Here is a 15,920-nt window from a genome sequence, read left to right as displayed (position 1 = left end):
CGGGTGTTTGTGGCGTCACGAATACTGACCAATCAAGAAGAGTTGCATCCTTTTTCAGGAAGTGAATACGGAGCAGACGCCGCGTCCCAAGAAAACACACGCAAACAAGCTAACCTAAACAAAGTCATGTCATTAACAATAGTGACGTCTAAACACAGGTATTTGTCTTCTTTTGTTTCCATGAAGTGTATCTTTTGGTGTCGTTATGAAATGCTGGAAAAGTTTGGTAAGGTTGTTGTACTTTCTGACAACTCTGTGAAACAAAAGAATCACTGCTACGCCGCGCAGGCAGATCGGCATAGCGTTCATCAATAACTTCTAGGCGGGAATAAGAAGGTCATACTCATGTTGGTGCTTATTTCAGACTCAGAGCCATCTGCAGACTTCATCGAATCCAAGGTCACATGGTGAGGGAACTGCGTGTGGTACCCGCTTTACGTCACGCCATGTTTTGAGGTTACGAACGGCGCCTAATAAACAGGACCTCCCGTATATTTTTGACTGTATAATAATGACGATATTCAATGAAGTTCTTTTTATATATGAAATGAAATTGTTTTCTATTGATTTTTAGATGTCCAGTCAGGTGGAGCCCGAGGTTCTCCTGGAGAAGGTGGGCCGGGCCGGTGTGATCACCATGAACAGGCCCAAAGTGCTCAACGCCCTCAACTTCACCATGGTTCGATCCATCTACCCTCAGCTCAAGGTACGCGCGGACGTGCTCGGCATAAATGTTCAAGCACAATTTCATGGTGCGGCTTTAACACGTTGCCTCGTTGTCAGAAATGGGAGAGTGACGGCGACACGGACCTCGTGATCATCAAAGGGGCAGGCGGGAAAGCTTTTTGCGCCGGTGGAGACATCCGAGGTGAATACGACAAGCTTGCAGTTTCACATCACTCACTCACTCACTCACTCACTCACTCACTCACTCACTCACTCACTCACTCACTCACTCACTCACTCACTCACTCACTCACTCACTCGCCTTTGACAATGCCGCTAGCGTTAAAGCCGATACAGACCGTTGTCAAATGTTTTGTTTTCACACGATTCCTTTCCAGCAATTACGGAAGCGGGCAAAGTTGGCGATCCTCTTTCGCAGGTCTTTTTCCGTGAAGAATACACTCTGAACAACGCCATAGGTGAGCTTCACCACCATTTTTAATCCCCACCGATCTGTCACATTTGTAAATTTTTTCCCGCGTGTGATATTTTCAGGAACATGCAAGAAACCATTCATTGCCTTCATTGATGGAATAACAATGGGAGGGGTGAGTGAATTTCTTGATATTGAAATCATGACACAGTGACATTCATGCACAGGCTGCAGATGGTAGAGAAGAGACTTGCATGGATAGTTCCCCCCCCCCCCCAAACTCATTTTTCAGGCCGCTCCACCGCTTCTTCCTGGGGTGGAGGTCGTGGGCAGGAGGAGCAACAACACACGTTTTGACATCACGTAGTCAGCGCCACCGAGGTGCAATGTGAAGTTTGCTCCGAGGGGGTCAGCAGAGGACCGCGTGTCACCTGCGTCGAGCGCACGGTGCCGTCTGATTGGATGACGCGCCAGTGTTGCCACCCTGCAGGAGTCGGATATAGTTTGAATTGAAATGATGACCTTCCTCCCCCCACCCCCACTCAAAATAACCAACATGAATCATTAGAGAGCTTCCACGTGTTTGTCATTCAAGCCCCCTGTCGTGTTCTCGCATTGTCGTGACTGAACGCTCGGTCGTCAAATTGTTTTCTGGTTCTCCACTCGCAGGGAGTCGGCCTGTCAGTTCACGGACGCTTTCGAGTGGCTACCGAGAGAACCATGTTCGCCATGCCCGAGACCGCTATCGGTAAGCCGCAACAAGGCAGTGAGCACTCAGAGATCCCTTCGGGGAGAAGAAGGATGACATTAGCCGAGGGCGTGGACTAAATGCGCCAGTCGGACACTTTGAGCCTGTCGTGGCCCGACGCCGTTTGCTCGCAAGACTTCAAATCAGACGACCATCGCTCGGCCCCACCTTGATGATGCGGTGTAGAAAATGAATTTTAACGGTGGGGGAAGCTCAAACATGGTCACAATAATAATCACGTCCTTTTCCGCGTACTCTCGCTGAACTGTGAATATCCCCGCGACAACCTCGTCACATTTAAGCCTCATCGGCCGGCGGCGTGCGTGACAATGATACATTTTCCTCCGCAAATGAGGTCAGGCGGCGCGTAATCCCGCCGCCGTCGCGTTTGCCGAACCTCGGCCGCACAAAGACGCAAAAGCCTCGCAAATGCTGAAATCCACATGCTTTTATACGCATCACATTTTGCAAACCATGTCAAAACTTTTGTGCTTTTTTTGCCCCCACAATCAAAAGGAGTCGCCAATAAGACGTTTGCGACATGCTTACGTCATGGCGTCCTGGAAGCCCCCCTGCCAATGCAATCAAATCTGGCTTTTTGCCGGCAGGTCTGTTCCCCGACGTGGGAGGCGGTTATTTCCTGCCGAGGCTTCAGGGCAAGCTGGGCCTCTTCCTGGCTCTGACGGGCTTCCGCCTCAAAGGCCGCGACGTGCACCGAGCAGGAATTGCCACTCACTTTATCGAGTCCAACAAGGTACCGTCGTGCCTGCCTTGTATCTGTGAAATGGCCTCAAAAGGGAGGGAGCATTTATTGATTTGTTTAGCGTTATCCGTCGCCACGGTAACACCGGAGCATCGTCGCTCCAGTCATTTAGAAACGAAGCATGAAAAAGCACTTATAAATTTGATTCATCCTTTGCAAGTGACCTCGATGTCCGTGCAGACGTTGTGGGGCTTTTGTTACCATGACAACCAGGGCCTGAGCTAACCAGACGCTTCTTGTCGTGCCAGTCTAGAAAAGTGACGTCCGTATGAGTCAAAGCGCCGATTGTATTTGCCCCTCTCACTTTGCTCCTTTTCCCACCCGCGCTAGATGTCCAACCTGGAGAAGGAGCTGGTGGACTTGAGGTCCCCCTCTGCCGACAACATTGCCAGAGTTTTAGATTCCTTCCATAGCGAGGTGAGGAGCCGGAGCCAAAGCGGTGGCGCCCGCTTTGGGTATTGATTTTCCGTTTGGTGCTTGTCTCAGAGCAGCCTGGATCGTGACAAGCCGTTTGTCCTGGAGAAGGAAATGGCCGACATTGACAGGTAGGCAGCCGACACGGCGGCTCGACTGGCGCGCGCGCAAGGCCGCGTCGCCATCGTTGTGGTTGTCATCCCCGCGCAGGCTGTTCGACGCCACCAGCGTGGAAGGGATTGTGCGCAACCTGAAGGCTGACTGCTCACAATTTGCAAAGAAACAAGTGGAGGTAGGCAGACATCCCGAATATGTGTATGAAATTTTCATCTGGAGTTCTGAACAGTTGAGCTTCTCATTTAGTTGCGGCTCCAATCGACAGATTGCAACCTCAAAGAGATCCAACAAAAAGCGCTTCGCTTGTCCCATTAGCGCCTGGCCAGTTTAGTAATTAGCAGTTAGCACCGCTAAGCATTTAATGGGCTTACTGGTGCTTTTGGGCCTCCTGGGCTGCATCTCAACCCCCTTTCAGGGAGGGGCAAAGGAGCCTCCCGAAAACTCATTTGCCTAATTCTGTTTTTCCACCTCATTTCCATTTGCGCCGTCCACTGGGGTCACATCCAGGGGGATTATTAAAAAAAGATTAGCGGCCCCTCCCCCTCATACACCTCCACGATTTGCTGCTCATCACGCTCAGGATTAATAAAGCAAAAGCACTCTGTTCAATCCTGCTGTTTTGTAGCGGGTCAAATTGACCCATTTTGTAAACAAACAAAGCACAAAAACAGGCATTTGGTTTCTGCGCCAATCTTGAATGATCCTCATCGGACGGAACGTTATCAGAGCGGTAAATATGCTGGAAAGATTGATAGCGATAAACTTGTGCTCCTGCAGACTTTGTCCAAGATGTCCCCCACTTCCATGAAAATGACCTTCAAACAGCTGCAGCTCGGCGCCACGCTCAGCCTGCAGGACGTCTTGCGCATGGAGTACCGCCTGAGTCAGGCCTGCATGGTACACACTCGCTCAGCAAAACCACTAGTCTGTCGTCCCATGAAAAAAGTAACGTGAGCTCAAACCGTGTTTGCTTCGCAGCGGGGCTGCGACTTCTACGAGGGCGTCCGAGCTGGTAAGTTGTTTTTTTTTTGCGCCGTCTACACGCGTCTGGTGGTGCGGAAATGACGCTCGACTGGTTGTGCGTGCTGCCAGTTCTGGTGGACAAGGACCAGAGTCCCAAATGGAAGCCGGCCACCCTGGAGGAAGTGACCGACGCCAGCGTGGATGAATGGTTCACCTCACTCGGAGACAAAGATCTGGCCTTGTGAGCTCGCCCGTGAGTTTCAACACATGCGCCGTCGTGACCGATGAATTTTTTTTCATCGAGAAACGACTCAAGTCCGACGGGCTGACGAGTACGATATGAACGATTCTTTAGTGTTATGCGCCGCGACTCATCAAATGTGAAATGAAACAAGCAAGTCAATCTTGTGTTTGCTGCCATTTGTGAACAAACGTTTGAGCCACTTGTGAATTTAGGCCAGTGAAAATGTCCCGCCCCAAAGCGCTTTGCATGCATTTTTGCGCGGCGTCACCGATGCCTGCTGGCATGTCCTTCTATGGGCAACGCGTCTCCGCTGATTTAGAGCTTCGCATACTCATCAGCTAAACAAACGAGAGTCCTGCTTCATCCGGCTGTGCTTTTTTTTTTTTTTTTTCTTCCCTCACGCAAACTTGGCAGCACATTATAAGAGTGCCTTTTCCCTCATTGTGCGCACTCCTTCCTTATGTTGCCTTCTCCATTTAAAAATGCAGTCCTCATGAAATACGGTAGTCGTGTTTATCAAGAGTAGAACCACCAAAAAAAAGTCTCAAGTATCCATGAGAAGTCTTCCATTTTCTTTCTACACTTTTAGATCATCAAGTGAAAGATAAATGGAACCACAGACATGATCTCTTATTGATTCTTCATCCCAATGCAGCCAGACTCATCATCAGAGCTTTCAAATGGATCGAAATGACACAAAAAACAAACAAACGGGCAGCCACAGGAAAACCTAATAGCTTGTCATTGACGCGGACGGCACTAAAGGAGACAGGCCCGCAATTATTGATGCTGATAAATGGCAGCAAACAAGATGAACGCGCCGCGCCATCTTGAAAATGGAGTGAAGCGCTCACAAAGGCCGGATTTTATGACTCCGGCTCAACGGCCTTCCTGTTCCACTCCCGCCTTAACAACCCTGGCTGTGTAATCATCAGCCCGTCGATGATGTCACGCCCTCATCTGGCCCATTTACACGCAATTTATTTCTATTGGGGCAACAATGTTGAAAGAGCAGAGCAATAAAGACTCCCGCAGAGCAGCAGCACGCCGTTTGCGTCCGCAGCCTCCCGCTCGCTCTTTGTTCGACGTGACACGCACGTCGCAGCGTTTGACGAGAGCGCGCAATCTCGTCACGTAGCAAATCGCAAAAATAAGATGAGTAAGAACTACAATGGCCACAGTTCTGAGGCGGCCGACCGTTCCAAAGGGTCAACTTGCACCAAAATGCGTATTTGTGCTGTATTTTTAAGGTCAGGCTAGTTACACAAGCCTGAGCATGTTTTTTTGAAAACTGGGACGTTTGCTTGATCAAAGTTCCTCCCCCCAAAAAAGTGTGTCAAAAGTGACCTGCTTCATGGACCAACGAGCTCAGCGTCTCCGGGATACATTAGCACGCTTCAAGGAGACATATTTGCTTTTCAATTTCAAACCATTTCTCAGGTGCCTCGATATCAAAATGCCAAAAGCTCGAGTACGATTTCCGGCAGTCAGTCCTATCTTGTGCAAATGAACCGCTTGCTCACCGCGCCCCCTCAATTCGGAGGTACGGCTGCTGTTACCATGACAACCAGGGGCGGAATAGAGGATGACGACAAGGTGAATGGAAACGAGTCAAAAAAAACTCTTGTAGTCTGGCCGTGTCGAGCCAAGACATAAACAAGCCACATTACCATGTCTTTTTTTTTTATGATAGTGGGAACGAACAGTACAGAACTTCGGGGGAGCTCATTAAGGCGAGTGCGAGAACCAACACAGCAGTTTAAAAAAAAAAAAAAAAAAAGTGAAGGGAAGCTCCAGCCAGTAAGCGCTAACATAAACACGCAAAGTGTAAAAGGAGGACAAACAACGTTTGGGCTTTGATGCGCATAATCCCAAAATATGTGCGGGATTGCTTCGGGACGGAGGCCAGTTTCTCCAATCAGTCCACGTGTAATCCAGTCTGGAAAGTAGGTCAGAAGAGAAAGCAAAAACCTTCACACATGCCTGCGGAACTACGGAAGACTCGATTTCATTGATCCACACTCTTCCGATTGTTTCTTTGGCATGTCACAAACCTAATATGACAACAATCCATGAAATTAATAAAAACTCAACAAATTTCACGTGGGTGTTTGCCAATCAAAAAATAAAGCAAAAATCAGATGAATATATTTTTTTCTGTATTTCTAAATGGCTCGATTTGACGGGGGGGGGGGCAAACCCATCCGTTAAGGTCCCCGGGGCAAGAGCTTCACGCCCATTCCCAGCCACCCCGAGCTCCGATAAAGAACGGCTGATGTCGGCAAAGAGCGCCAGACATGTCGTTGCAGTGACCCCTGAAAGTCCAAAAGTCACTTCCTCTACTTTGATGTCATCGTCTCCAGAAGATTTCGTCCCGCGTGGTCACGGCGCGTCGCACTCGATGTACGGGATGTCGCCGTAGCGTCGGTCCACCTCCGCCCACTGCTGCACGGCCCGGGCCATGATCTCCTCCGAGAGTTTCTGGGCGTACTCCAGCAGCGCCGGGTCGGCCCGAGGGGAAGCGTCCTCCGAGCGGACCAAGTAGGCCTTGTCGCCCCTCGCCGCTTCACTATCTCGGCGGGAAGCGCTCCTCTTAGATTTGACGCAACCCATCGTCTGGAGGATGCGGCACGGGTGGACTGCTGGGCCGAGACCAGAGGCCGCATGTGGAGGTGTTAGACGAGAGACGGGGCGGGTCTACGGACAGCCATCCTTAGTGGAGATGCTTGGGATCCTCTGGTGCTGGTGACAGCTGGTCCCAGGAGAGAAAAGAGAACTGATGGTGCGTCCCAAAAGCATTTGCAACACTTTACTCTGAAAATGGATTCAAGTGTTTTTTTTTTAAATATCTCAAGGCAGCCATCTGGCAAGTTTTTACAATGCTTGCCTTTTTGCACATTGAGCCGAGTGGCAGCGTCACTTTAAAAGCCGCCGACCTCGGCGACTCTCTTGTGCTGCGAGTGTTTTACGGCTTTCCGCCCTTTTGGCCCATTTAGGTGGCACGACACGTCGTCTCGCTCCCATCTGCTCGTCTCACTGAGCGGAGCAGCTTGGAATTATTCACAAAGACATTACATTGTGCCAGCCGGGTGATTTCTTTTTCATCCAAATATTCTGACTTTATGTACAGCATCATTGTTGCTTTTGCATAGGCTGCAGTTAGGTGCAACGTATGTCTGCATTTTATAGTTGAGAACTTTTTTTTAGGCATTTGATGATGTCAATTTTATAGTTCATTTTGTCAAGCACAATTGTCTTTTTTTGTCACATTTTTTAGGCTCAGTGTTAATGTTTAAACTACATCAATGTAACAGTGGCCGACAATGATATTAAATACTAAATTAATCAACATTTGGGCCTACTACACTACTGTATTTTTATGGTGATGGCACTTGAGTGCCAAGTATTTTTCTTGAGGTGGCGTTCAAAGTTTGAAGAACACTGGTTTGGACTCCCCAGCAGATGTTCAAAATATTGCCTGACGAAGGGCACAGGGCGTTCTCGACTTACGACCGGCCCGACGTATAATGTTTTGGGGTATCAAATGGTGTTCCGACGTACGCACATGGGAACGTCGTATAGTGAGATCGACCCCCTGTAGGCTGCGTCATTATATTGAATAAAAAACAGATGCGTATCAACCTCTGCATGGAAGAGCATGTGAGCAACAACAACAACAAAAAAAGTATGACGTACCCCGAAAGGCATCGGCATCCTGGTCTTCTCCGTGCCCGGGGACGGTCGAGTTGACGCGTGCAAATAAACCAAAACAATCTTCCTCATCCACTGGGATACAATTGGCGCTGGTGCCGCTTCTCGTGCTCACTCGATGATCTTCCCGACTGATCTCAGCCCAGCAGGCGACGTGCACCCGCTCACAAGTGAGAGAGAGGTCACCCAAGCAGCAGCAGAAGCAGCAGTAGCGTCATCTGGTGAACACTTGCAGAACTGCAGCGGCCTTTACGCAAAGACCTCCAGTGCTGTTGGTGGCGCTGTTACCTATTTTCAGTAAGTCGTCAGCGGGTCAAAGTTGAACCCAAGGCGAAATCATGGTGGAGCACGAGAAAATACGCGTGGTCCAATGTGGCGGGTGTAGAATCAACTTTCGAGCGCCTGTTGTTACAAAAGATTCCAAGTAAGTGCACGTTTGTCCACGTCCGAAGGGGATCCGCGTGCGTTGGCGAGCGACCCTCACGGTGGTCAGGTTTTTACAGCTGTTTTGCTATCCCGGGCTAGCAATTAGCATCATGTACGAATCATTTTACCAATGGAAAAGTTCTACTAAAGTATCATCAATGCTTGTGATGATTGCAATGATTCATTCTAGAATTATAACAACTTATCTGAATCGGTCATTTGCGGAATGCTTTTGTCGGGAATGCCATCATGTACCCTTTTTGTTTGAGCTGCTTGCTTCCACTAGCAGAGGCATTGCCCACTGCTGCCCCATCTAGTCGAACTCTTAACAAACAGAGCGATGTGGTTTAGAATCTAACTGATAGTAGTCGCATTCAGACATTGCATTGTTGCTGGTCACCACCCAAATAGTGCGTGCTGTGCTGTGACTGCAGGTTCCTCCTGTGCGCGTCTGGAGTGTGTGTGAAGGTGTACAGCACTGTCACGGAGGAGTTTGTTCATGAGCTGCGAGGACACAGTGACCTGGTCACGGGTGTGCTGATCAAGCCCTCCAACCACCTGCAGGTACACTCATCTTTGACAGATTGCTTGAAAAGTCATTCGTGGCAGCAATTCCTCAACCTCGTCTTGAAACACTTCTTAGGTGTCTCATTAATGTGGAGGAGACCTGAGATGTTGTTTGATGTACGTGCACTGTAGTCTTTATCCTTCATTCTAGTTTTTGTTGTTGTTGTTGTTGCAGGCCTACTCCTGCTCTATAGATGGCAGTGTCAGGCTTTGGGACTTTGCAGATGGTATCCTCATCAAGGTGATTTTCTTTTTTTACAGATGCAAAATTGTGAAACTTTATATGCCATCGCCGTGGCATACCTGCAGATTTGATGATTAACAAACTCGCAAGGGTTCAAAGAAGTCTCCGAGCAAAATAGTTTCTCGAATCCTGACTGATTTCTGTTCTCTTCTAGTCTTACTTTGTTGGACAACCAATCTACGCCATGTATGCCAGTGCTCAGCACAAAGAAAAGATCTTCATTGTCATCCAAAACCAAATAACTGGTAAGCCATTCTTCAGATGTACTAAGCTTACCATCTTTGGAAAAAAAAAAAAAAAAAGGTAAAAGGTCACGGGTGGTTTGCGTGTGTTTGTAGAGGTCTTCCAGCTGGTGGCGGTAGAGCTCTCTCAGAATGCCGATGAGCTAGTGAAGGACGAGGATCGTTCCTTGGTGCTCCCAGATGTCAACGCCACACCAGAATGCATCGCCTTTGGCAGAGAGGTGTGTTCACCTCTTCTGTCAGACATCTTGAGAGGCATATCGCGCATAATTCAAAACAATTTCCATACCACAAACGCTGGCCGTGGCTCGGAAAGGGACTTTGATTTGATTGATTTTTTATTTATTCTTTTGTCACAGGGCGAATATATTGCTTCTGTCAAAGCTTTGTGTTTGACGGTCTATTTCTTCAGGAAGGGAAAAACATCCAGGTGAGCTAGACAAAAAAAAAAGGGGCGGGGCATGATGTTACAATGAGCGCCTCTTTGGTTGTCCGCCGTCTGACTGTTTCTGCTGCTTTGTCAAAAGCTTTCCGTTAGGTTTGGGCAGCAAAAAGAGAGTCGAAAAAAACACCTTCACGTGCGTGGCCTGTCACCCCAAAGATGACGTCATCGCCACCGGACACGAGGATGGAAAGATTCGCTTGTGGTGAGTCGCGTACCAATCAAATGTCGGCGTCGGTCGTTTGAGCCTCATTGTGTGGATTGTCCAGGAGAAACTTCCACCAGATGAAGCAGTACACCAGCGCGACACTCCACTGGCACCATTACGCTGTCAGCTCGCTGTGCTACACTCCGGAAGGTCGGCTGCACCACCGCATACTGAGATCAATATCACGCTGGGGCGGGCAACTGGTCCAGCCCCCCCACCCCTTGGCTTGGGTTGTTCACAGTTTGTTTGTTTGTTTGTTTCTGCATTTGTTTTGCTTGCGAGCAGGTACCAACCTTCTGAGCGGAGGTGTGGAATCTGTGCTGATACAGTGGAGATACGGTAATGAGACCCAGAAAGAATTTCTTCCTCGACTCGGTGCCGCAATCAGACACGTGACCGTGTCGCCCGACGGTGCGCTCTTCTGCACCTCGCACTCAGACAACAGTAAGAGCTTTTGGACCTTTTCAACCAGCAATAAACACACACACACACACGAGACGGAATGACCATAAGTTGTCCTTCACGGTTCCCCCTCCTTTTATTTTTTCAGAAATCCAAATCATCAAGAGCTCCAAAGTGTCTGCCGTCATTCAAGGCCTCGTCAAAGGTGAGCGACAAGCGCTGAAATGCAAACTTGCCCGAGCCTTCATTCATAAATGTCGCCCTGCCAAAAGTCACGTGCCCGTTCAAGAGCTAAACACGGCGTTTCGCGTGCGCAGGAGAAAGCATCTCCACAGACCTGTTGGTGGACCCTCGCAGCAAAGCGCTGGTCCTGAACGGAAAGCCCGGCCACTTGCAGTTTTACTCCCTTCAGAGGGATAAGCTGCTTTTCAACGTAAGTGTTTTCTAGCCGCCCCATTTTCTTGCCGTCGTGGTTTGCCATCTTCCCGTCCGTGCCTCCCTCCCTCCCTCCCGCAGTTGGATATCGTCCAGCAAGAGCACATCAACGAGCTGGCGTTGCTGCAGTTCCGAGTGGTCAAGGCGGCTTTCGACGCCTCCGGGGAGTGGCTGGCCACCGTGGAAGAGCTCCGACCCAAAACGGCCGAGTTGGAGCTTCATTTGAAATTGTGGGCCTTTGACCACCAAACGCAAAGGTGATGCCGGCGCTCAAATTTGGACATTTCTCAGCTGTGCTGTAGCCAAGAAGTAAAATACGTATAACGGTGCGAAGGGCAGTGAGCCAAAAACGAACAATTGATGTGTTATCGACAGTTTTGCGCTGAGCACGACCATCTGGGCCCCCCACGAGGGCGAGATCACGGCCATGTGCTTCGGCTCGGCAGGCGCCGACCACCACCGCGGCGGCCCGCCGCTCATCACCACCAGTAAGGACGGACTGGTCAAAGTTTGGCGGCAGGTGCTGTCCCCCGACGGCACAGAAGGTAGACAAAAAAAGACATTTCCTCCCTGATTTAAAAATGGCTCCATTTGAATTGGCATTGGATATTGTCTCCGACCGGCACAGACGAGGAGGCTCCGTCGTGGGCGTGCGACTTTGCGGGCTCCTATCACAACCTGTGGCCTCAGTGCTGCTGCTTCTCGGCCGACGGCTCCCTGCTGGCCGTGGGCTTCCGGGAGGTGGTGACGCTGTGGAGTCCGGCCACTTGGGAACTCCTGACGACGCTGTCCCAGCCGCCTGGGGAAATCAGGTCAGGTTGATGTTTCAATTGCCGCCTTGCCCGTAGCGGTGCCGTGGCAACCAAAGGAGCCTCCGGGGACGTGACAGAAAAAAAACCTCCGTTGGCCGACTCCATTTTTCAGTTATGGCCACACGCGAGTGAGGCGGAACGAAAACGACGCGCTTGCTTCGTTGACTAAATTTGTAAAAGAAGCCAATAGAGCGCTTTTCGTGCGGGACGGATTCCTCGTTGGCACTGGAGCTGTTTTGTGGGCAATCTTTGGCAGCCTATTTGCAGTAGCCCGGCAATATTCACAAGAAAGTTCTGCCGTCGTTTAGTGACGGAACACTTGGGAACCGAGCGATTATTTGCGTCGTGGTCGTTCAGCAGCCAGAAATGCGCTCCGACGTTCCCACGGAGCGAGTCTTCTTCCTGGTTTCTGTACCACTTTTCTTCAAGTAAGGCAGTGGGGGGGGGGGACGAATGACTTTGGGCTGTTTTGACAGCTGCCAGCAGCGCCGTCTTGTATAATCACCGCCTGCCTATGGATGTGTTGAGCCGGCCGGCCGGCCCAATTGCTTGACCTCAAAGCCGAGCGTCTCCTGACTTATTGTGAAACTGCCAAATATTGAATAATGCTGAGCTCAGCTGCCGGGCGCTGCGGCTCGGGCTCGTGGTCCCGGATGACCCTCAAATCAAGTACACGCTGCAAATTTTCCTTTTTAACGTTTCCCCCTACGCAATGACGCATTGAGGTTTACCATGCAAATTTAAACATAAGAAAAAAGAAGAAAATAATCAGGCTTTTGCTCATTTTGGCTCCTGGACTTGGGACTGGTGTGTGTCGCCAAGGTGCGGAGGTTTACACAGCCGCCAATGAGGTGAAGCGGTTTTATTTGATCCATGTGGGTGTTTAAGCCCATCGTGCAGGTTCTCTTTGAAAGTCTGCACAGAGTGGCGGGAAGGGAAAAAAAAAAAACTAATCCTTTCCAAAAAAAATTGTCTGGAGCTGACTCTAAAGTCTTGACGCATGCACACAGACAACTAAAGTCACCTTCTCTTTGAAAGTCTGCACAGAGTGGCGGGAAGGAAAAAAAAAAACTAATCCTTTCCAAAAAAAATTGTCTGGAGCTGACTCTAAAGTCTTGACGCATGCACACAGACAACTAAAGTCACCTTTTTTGTTTTTGTTTTACCAGGAATCTTTGTTTTGGCCGACTAAGCTGCTCCAAGTACTTGCTGGGGACGACGGCAAAGAACCTGCTCTGCTGTTGGAATCTCCTCACGTGCTCGTGTAAAGCTCTTACCATGTTCAAACACATTTTCACATTATGCACATATCCAAATGTCCCGTCCTCTTTTTTTTTTTTTTTTTGCCAGTGGAGTGGAGCACGTCCATGGACGTCAGCTTGCTGCTATCTGACCCGCTGTCTGAGAACATGGCGGCATTCTGCAGTCAAGACAACTGCAGCGACCGTAAGCGCCGCCGCCCATGGTTGCCCGTCAGGCCAACGTCACGTCACATCACGCTCGCTCGCCTTTTCAGTGTTTGTGTTTAAGCCCTGCGAGCCGAGGCCGCTGTTTTGCCAAAAGGCCGTGTGTCCCGGGAGGGTGAGCCAGGCCGTCTTCATCCCGAGGGAGGCCATGCAAGACAGCTGCGACGAGAGCTGCCAGTGGCTCAACCGATCCCGGCTCTACTTTGTCAGCCAGTGCATGGTGGGGGCAGGCGGGGACACCTTGACGTTTTTGCCTGAGGCCGCCAATGAATGATGACACGCGTGCTTTTTCAATACAGGAGCTAATGACGTTTATCACAGAGGACGAAGAGAAACAACTGCTGGCTTCTCATAAAGAGGTAGACGGCGCGGCGACATTATTTGACCCGTCTTGGATCTCACGCCATTTGATGACATCAACTTGCTCTCAATTTCTGTTTATCTGGAACAGACGTTTTCATCACAAAATGAACGTGGGAAAATCAGATCCATCAAAATATTCTCAATAAAAAATAGATCATAATGATAAATAATACAATATTTAACTGTTTAAATCAAATATCTATATTTTTTGCTTTGTTCTTAAATATTCATTTTGCAATTTGACGAGTAAGGTAAACGCACTTGTGTCTTTTGGCACTTCTCTCTCCTTGCCAGTTCACCATTGACGACACGGTCGCCAAGACACCGTTCCACCTGTTACTGGGCCAACGGCAGCAAGGAGAAGAGCATCTGGACCGACGCGATCGTTCCGACACTGCGGAGAGACAGCCACCCCCGCGGGGTTCCGCTGCCGTTCGAGAGGTGGCGATGCTGACCGACGATGGGAGAGCGGCGGAAGAATGCTCTTTTGACTTTTGGCTTTTGTTTGCAGCTTCTGCAGACCCCCAGCCACGTCCTACCTGCCGCCACTTTCCTCTGCTCCATGTTTGTACAGTCGCTGCTCATCTCGGTCGCCGAGTCCAGGTGGGTTCCTCCCCTCCCAATTCAATGCTAATATCGTACGCGAGATATGAGCCTTTTTGGGAGCGGGGCTAGTTTCTGCCACATGTAATCGTGTTTGCACTCGCTCGGCAGTATTTGCTGGTAGCGTTGCTGCGTGTTCTTCAACTTAGTAAAACACGCTTTTTTTTATTTTTACATGAAGGGCTAACTCGAGGTCATTTTCAATTTTTGGCTCTCATGAAATTGTCCAAGCGGACCAAGCGACTTCTGCAATTTTTGGGTCACATTGCATGAAAACCAAAAAAAAAAGTGCATTTATGATGAAAAACGCCAGTCACGCTGAAGTCTTTTCGTTGTTTTGATGCCCTTCAGTGACCCAAAACACGTCGAGAAGGAAATGGAGAGCGAAAAAGAAGAAGAGGACTCCGAGGAGGAAATGGAAACTGGCGACGTTAGAGCAAAACGGCCGTCGACGGGAGCGAGCGAGGCGGCCGAGGACGCTCCCCCGGCCATGACCCGAGCGCAGCTCAAACAATTGAGGCGAGTGAGAAAACTGGACCGCAGCTGGCTGAGTGGCCTCCTTGACTCTTGAGCAAATTATTTTTTCCTAATTATCATTGTTATGGGTCTATTTTACAATAAATGTGTATCGGTCCTTGTTTCTCGGAATCAATGAACGCCTAGTGCCTCGTACACGACAACAATGCGGCTTCCCGGTGATGGGCATGAAATTGGGCTGACGCGTCTAGGATAACAGGATGCACCAAATGCTCTCCTTTGCCGTCCGTCTGTGACAGCAATCATACTTTGAGTAGCGTCCTTCTTTCTGTCCTTTTATAATCGACAGTACGGAGCACGTGCCTCTTTATACTTGTTGCTGTCGCAAAGGTTCAATGTCTACAGACAAGAAGGCCAGATAAAGACGGCAGATAAGCGCCCCTTCAAATGAAGGCTTTTACTTCTTTGCAAACGATTTAGGGACTTGAGAGAAAGCAGCATTTTTGGAAGGAGGCTTCCGAGAAGACAGTAAACTCGATCGTGACGTCACAACTCCGAGCGGAACTGATAGCGCGGCTGATGATTGCAAGTCGAATGAAACCTTGCTCGCTCAGACAAAAGGTGAATGAGTCTACGTGCGGACAAAGTCCGGCACGGATTGAGAGGAAAATGCAAAATGTCTGCGTGCCGGAAAGTTGACCCACTTTGGCCACCTGACTGAGAAGCAAACGCAAAGTTGTAAGATGGCTACATTCTTCATCTTGCAAATGATACTGCGGCGGCTCTTTTTGTCTTCTCGTTAGCTCCGACGACCCTCTAAGGAGGGAAATGAAAACTGCTGATGAAAGGGAAGTCTTATCCGACTCTGAGACCAGAACGGAAAACCGCCGACTCCGGAGCTTTGGGATTTGGGGCTTAAGGCAAATACTTTGCTACCTAAATCTGTTTTTGGCTGCTTAGTCACGCAGTGAGGCCCAACGGCGTGTCTCGTTACGCTCGACACATTTTGCTGTGTAACGGTTCAGTTCTGCAGGGCGTTGGAACAATCAAGTGCAAAAGAGCAGGCCGGCGCAGAATTGTGCCCTTTGTGCGGAAAGGCGCCTCTGTTGGAATGCAGAGTCAGGTTTACTGAGAATCAAGAAGTAGGTATATTTGATTTATTTTTATTTTTTCA

The 15,920-nt window shown here is 49.5% G+C and overlaps 3 protein-coding genes across 4 annotated transcripts; 2 read left to right on the top strand and 1 right to left on the bottom strand.

Moving 5' to 3' along the window:
- Positions 1–24: 24 nt before the first annotated feature.
- On the top strand, positions 25–6,329 carry hibch (3-hydroxyisobutyryl-CoA hydrolase). Of its 2 annotated transcripts, XM_085919855.1 has the most exons (15): positions 25–158; positions 365–407; positions 575–706; positions 784–868; positions 1,065–1,145; positions 1,222–1,274; positions 1,769–1,847; positions 2,456–2,601; positions 2,941–3,027; positions 3,097–3,155; positions 3,235–3,316; positions 3,919–4,038; positions 4,120–4,153; positions 4,234–4,357; positions 4,938–6,329. In XM_085919855.1, exons 1-14 carry the CDS (start codon positions 127–129, stop codon positions 4,347–4,349), a joined length of 1,149 nt encoding a protein of 382 aa, XP_085775981.1. In that variant the 5' UTR covers positions 25–126; the 3' UTR covers positions 4,350–4,357; positions 4,938–6,329. The 2 variants fall into 2 exon arrangements, with proteins under 2 accessions (XP_085775981.1, XP_085775980.1); XM_085919854.1 differs by having other exon boundaries at positions 4,234–6,329.
- Positions 6,022–8,271, bottom strand: akap19 (A-kinase anchoring protein 19). The gene is made up of 2 exons (XM_085919858.1): positions 8,045–8,271; positions 6,022–7,100 (listed from the first exon to the last, which is right to left on the bottom strand). Exon 2 carries the CDS (start codon positions 6,959–6,961, stop codon positions 6,731–6,733), a length of 231 nt encoding a protein of 76 aa, XP_085775984.1. The 5' UTR covers positions 6,962–7,100; positions 8,045–8,271; the 3' UTR covers positions 6,022–6,730.
- A 57-nt stretch (positions 8,272–8,328) lies between these two features.
- Positions 8,329–14,903, top strand: wdr75 (WD repeat domain 75). The gene is made up of 21 exons (XM_085919852.1): positions 8,329–8,483; positions 8,920–9,049; positions 9,228–9,293; positions 9,451–9,541; positions 9,635–9,759; positions 9,898–9,968; positions 10,066–10,185; positions 10,250–10,338; positions 10,474–10,632; positions 10,739–10,795; positions 10,908–11,023; positions 11,107–11,282; positions 11,401–11,570; positions 11,654–11,837; positions 13,007–13,101; positions 13,188–13,283; positions 13,354–13,523; positions 13,603–13,662; positions 13,961–14,107; positions 14,178–14,269; positions 14,621–14,903. The coding sequence occupies exons 1-21, from the start codon at positions 8,398–8,400 to the stop codon at positions 14,838–14,840; spliced, it is 2,520 nt and encodes an 839-aa protein (XP_085775978.1). The 5' UTR covers positions 8,329–8,397; the 3' UTR covers positions 14,841–14,903.
- The last annotated feature ends 1,017 nt before the right edge of the window (positions 14,904–15,920 follow it).

The sequence above is a fragment of the Syngnathus leptorhynchus genome, chromosome 9 (assembly GCF_054491065.1).
Source record: "Syngnathus leptorhynchus isolate UIUO chromosome 9, UIUO_Slep, whole genome shotgun sequence".
In the NCBI taxonomy this organism is placed as follows: domain Eukaryota; kingdom Metazoa; phylum Chordata; class Actinopteri; order Syngnathiformes; family Syngnathidae; genus Syngnathus; species Syngnathus leptorhynchus.
Note: the sequence above shows the minus strand (reverse complement) of the source record. Positions and strands in the feature narration are given on the sequence as shown.

What these genes read in the sequence shown, in the direction of transcription:
- akap19 (XM_085919858.1), bottom strand. Translation starts at nt 6,961, where the DNA reads ATGGGTTGCGTCAAATCTAAGAGGAGCGCTTCCCGCCGAGATAGTGAA.
- hibch (XM_085919855.1), top strand. Translation starts at nt 127, where the DNA reads ATGTCATTAACAATAGTGACGTCTAAACACAG. An exon ending in ACTTTATCGAGTCCAACAAG is followed by an intron (nt 2,602 to 2,940) that starts GTACCGTCGTGC and finishes CACCCGCGCTAG; the next exon opens with ATGTCCAACCTGGAGAAGGA. An exon ending in GCCTGAGTCAGGCCTGCATG is followed by an intron (nt 4,039 to 4,119) that starts GTACACACTCGC and finishes TTTGCTTCGCAG; the next exon opens with CGGGGCTGCGACTTCTACGA.
- wdr75 (XM_085919852.1), top strand. Translation starts at nt 8,398, where the DNA reads ATGGTGGAGCACGAGAAAATACGCGTGGTCCAATGTGGCGGGTGTAGA. An exon ending in GTTGTTACAAAAGATTCCAA is followed by an intron (nt 8,484 to 8,919) that starts GTAAGTGCACGT and finishes CTGTGACTGCAG; the next exon opens with GTTCCTCCTGTGCGCGTCTG. An exon ending in AGCCCTCCAACCACCTGCAG is followed by an intron (nt 9,050 to 9,227) that starts GTACACTCATCT and finishes TTGTTGTTGCAG; the next exon opens with GCCTACTCCTGCTCTATAGA.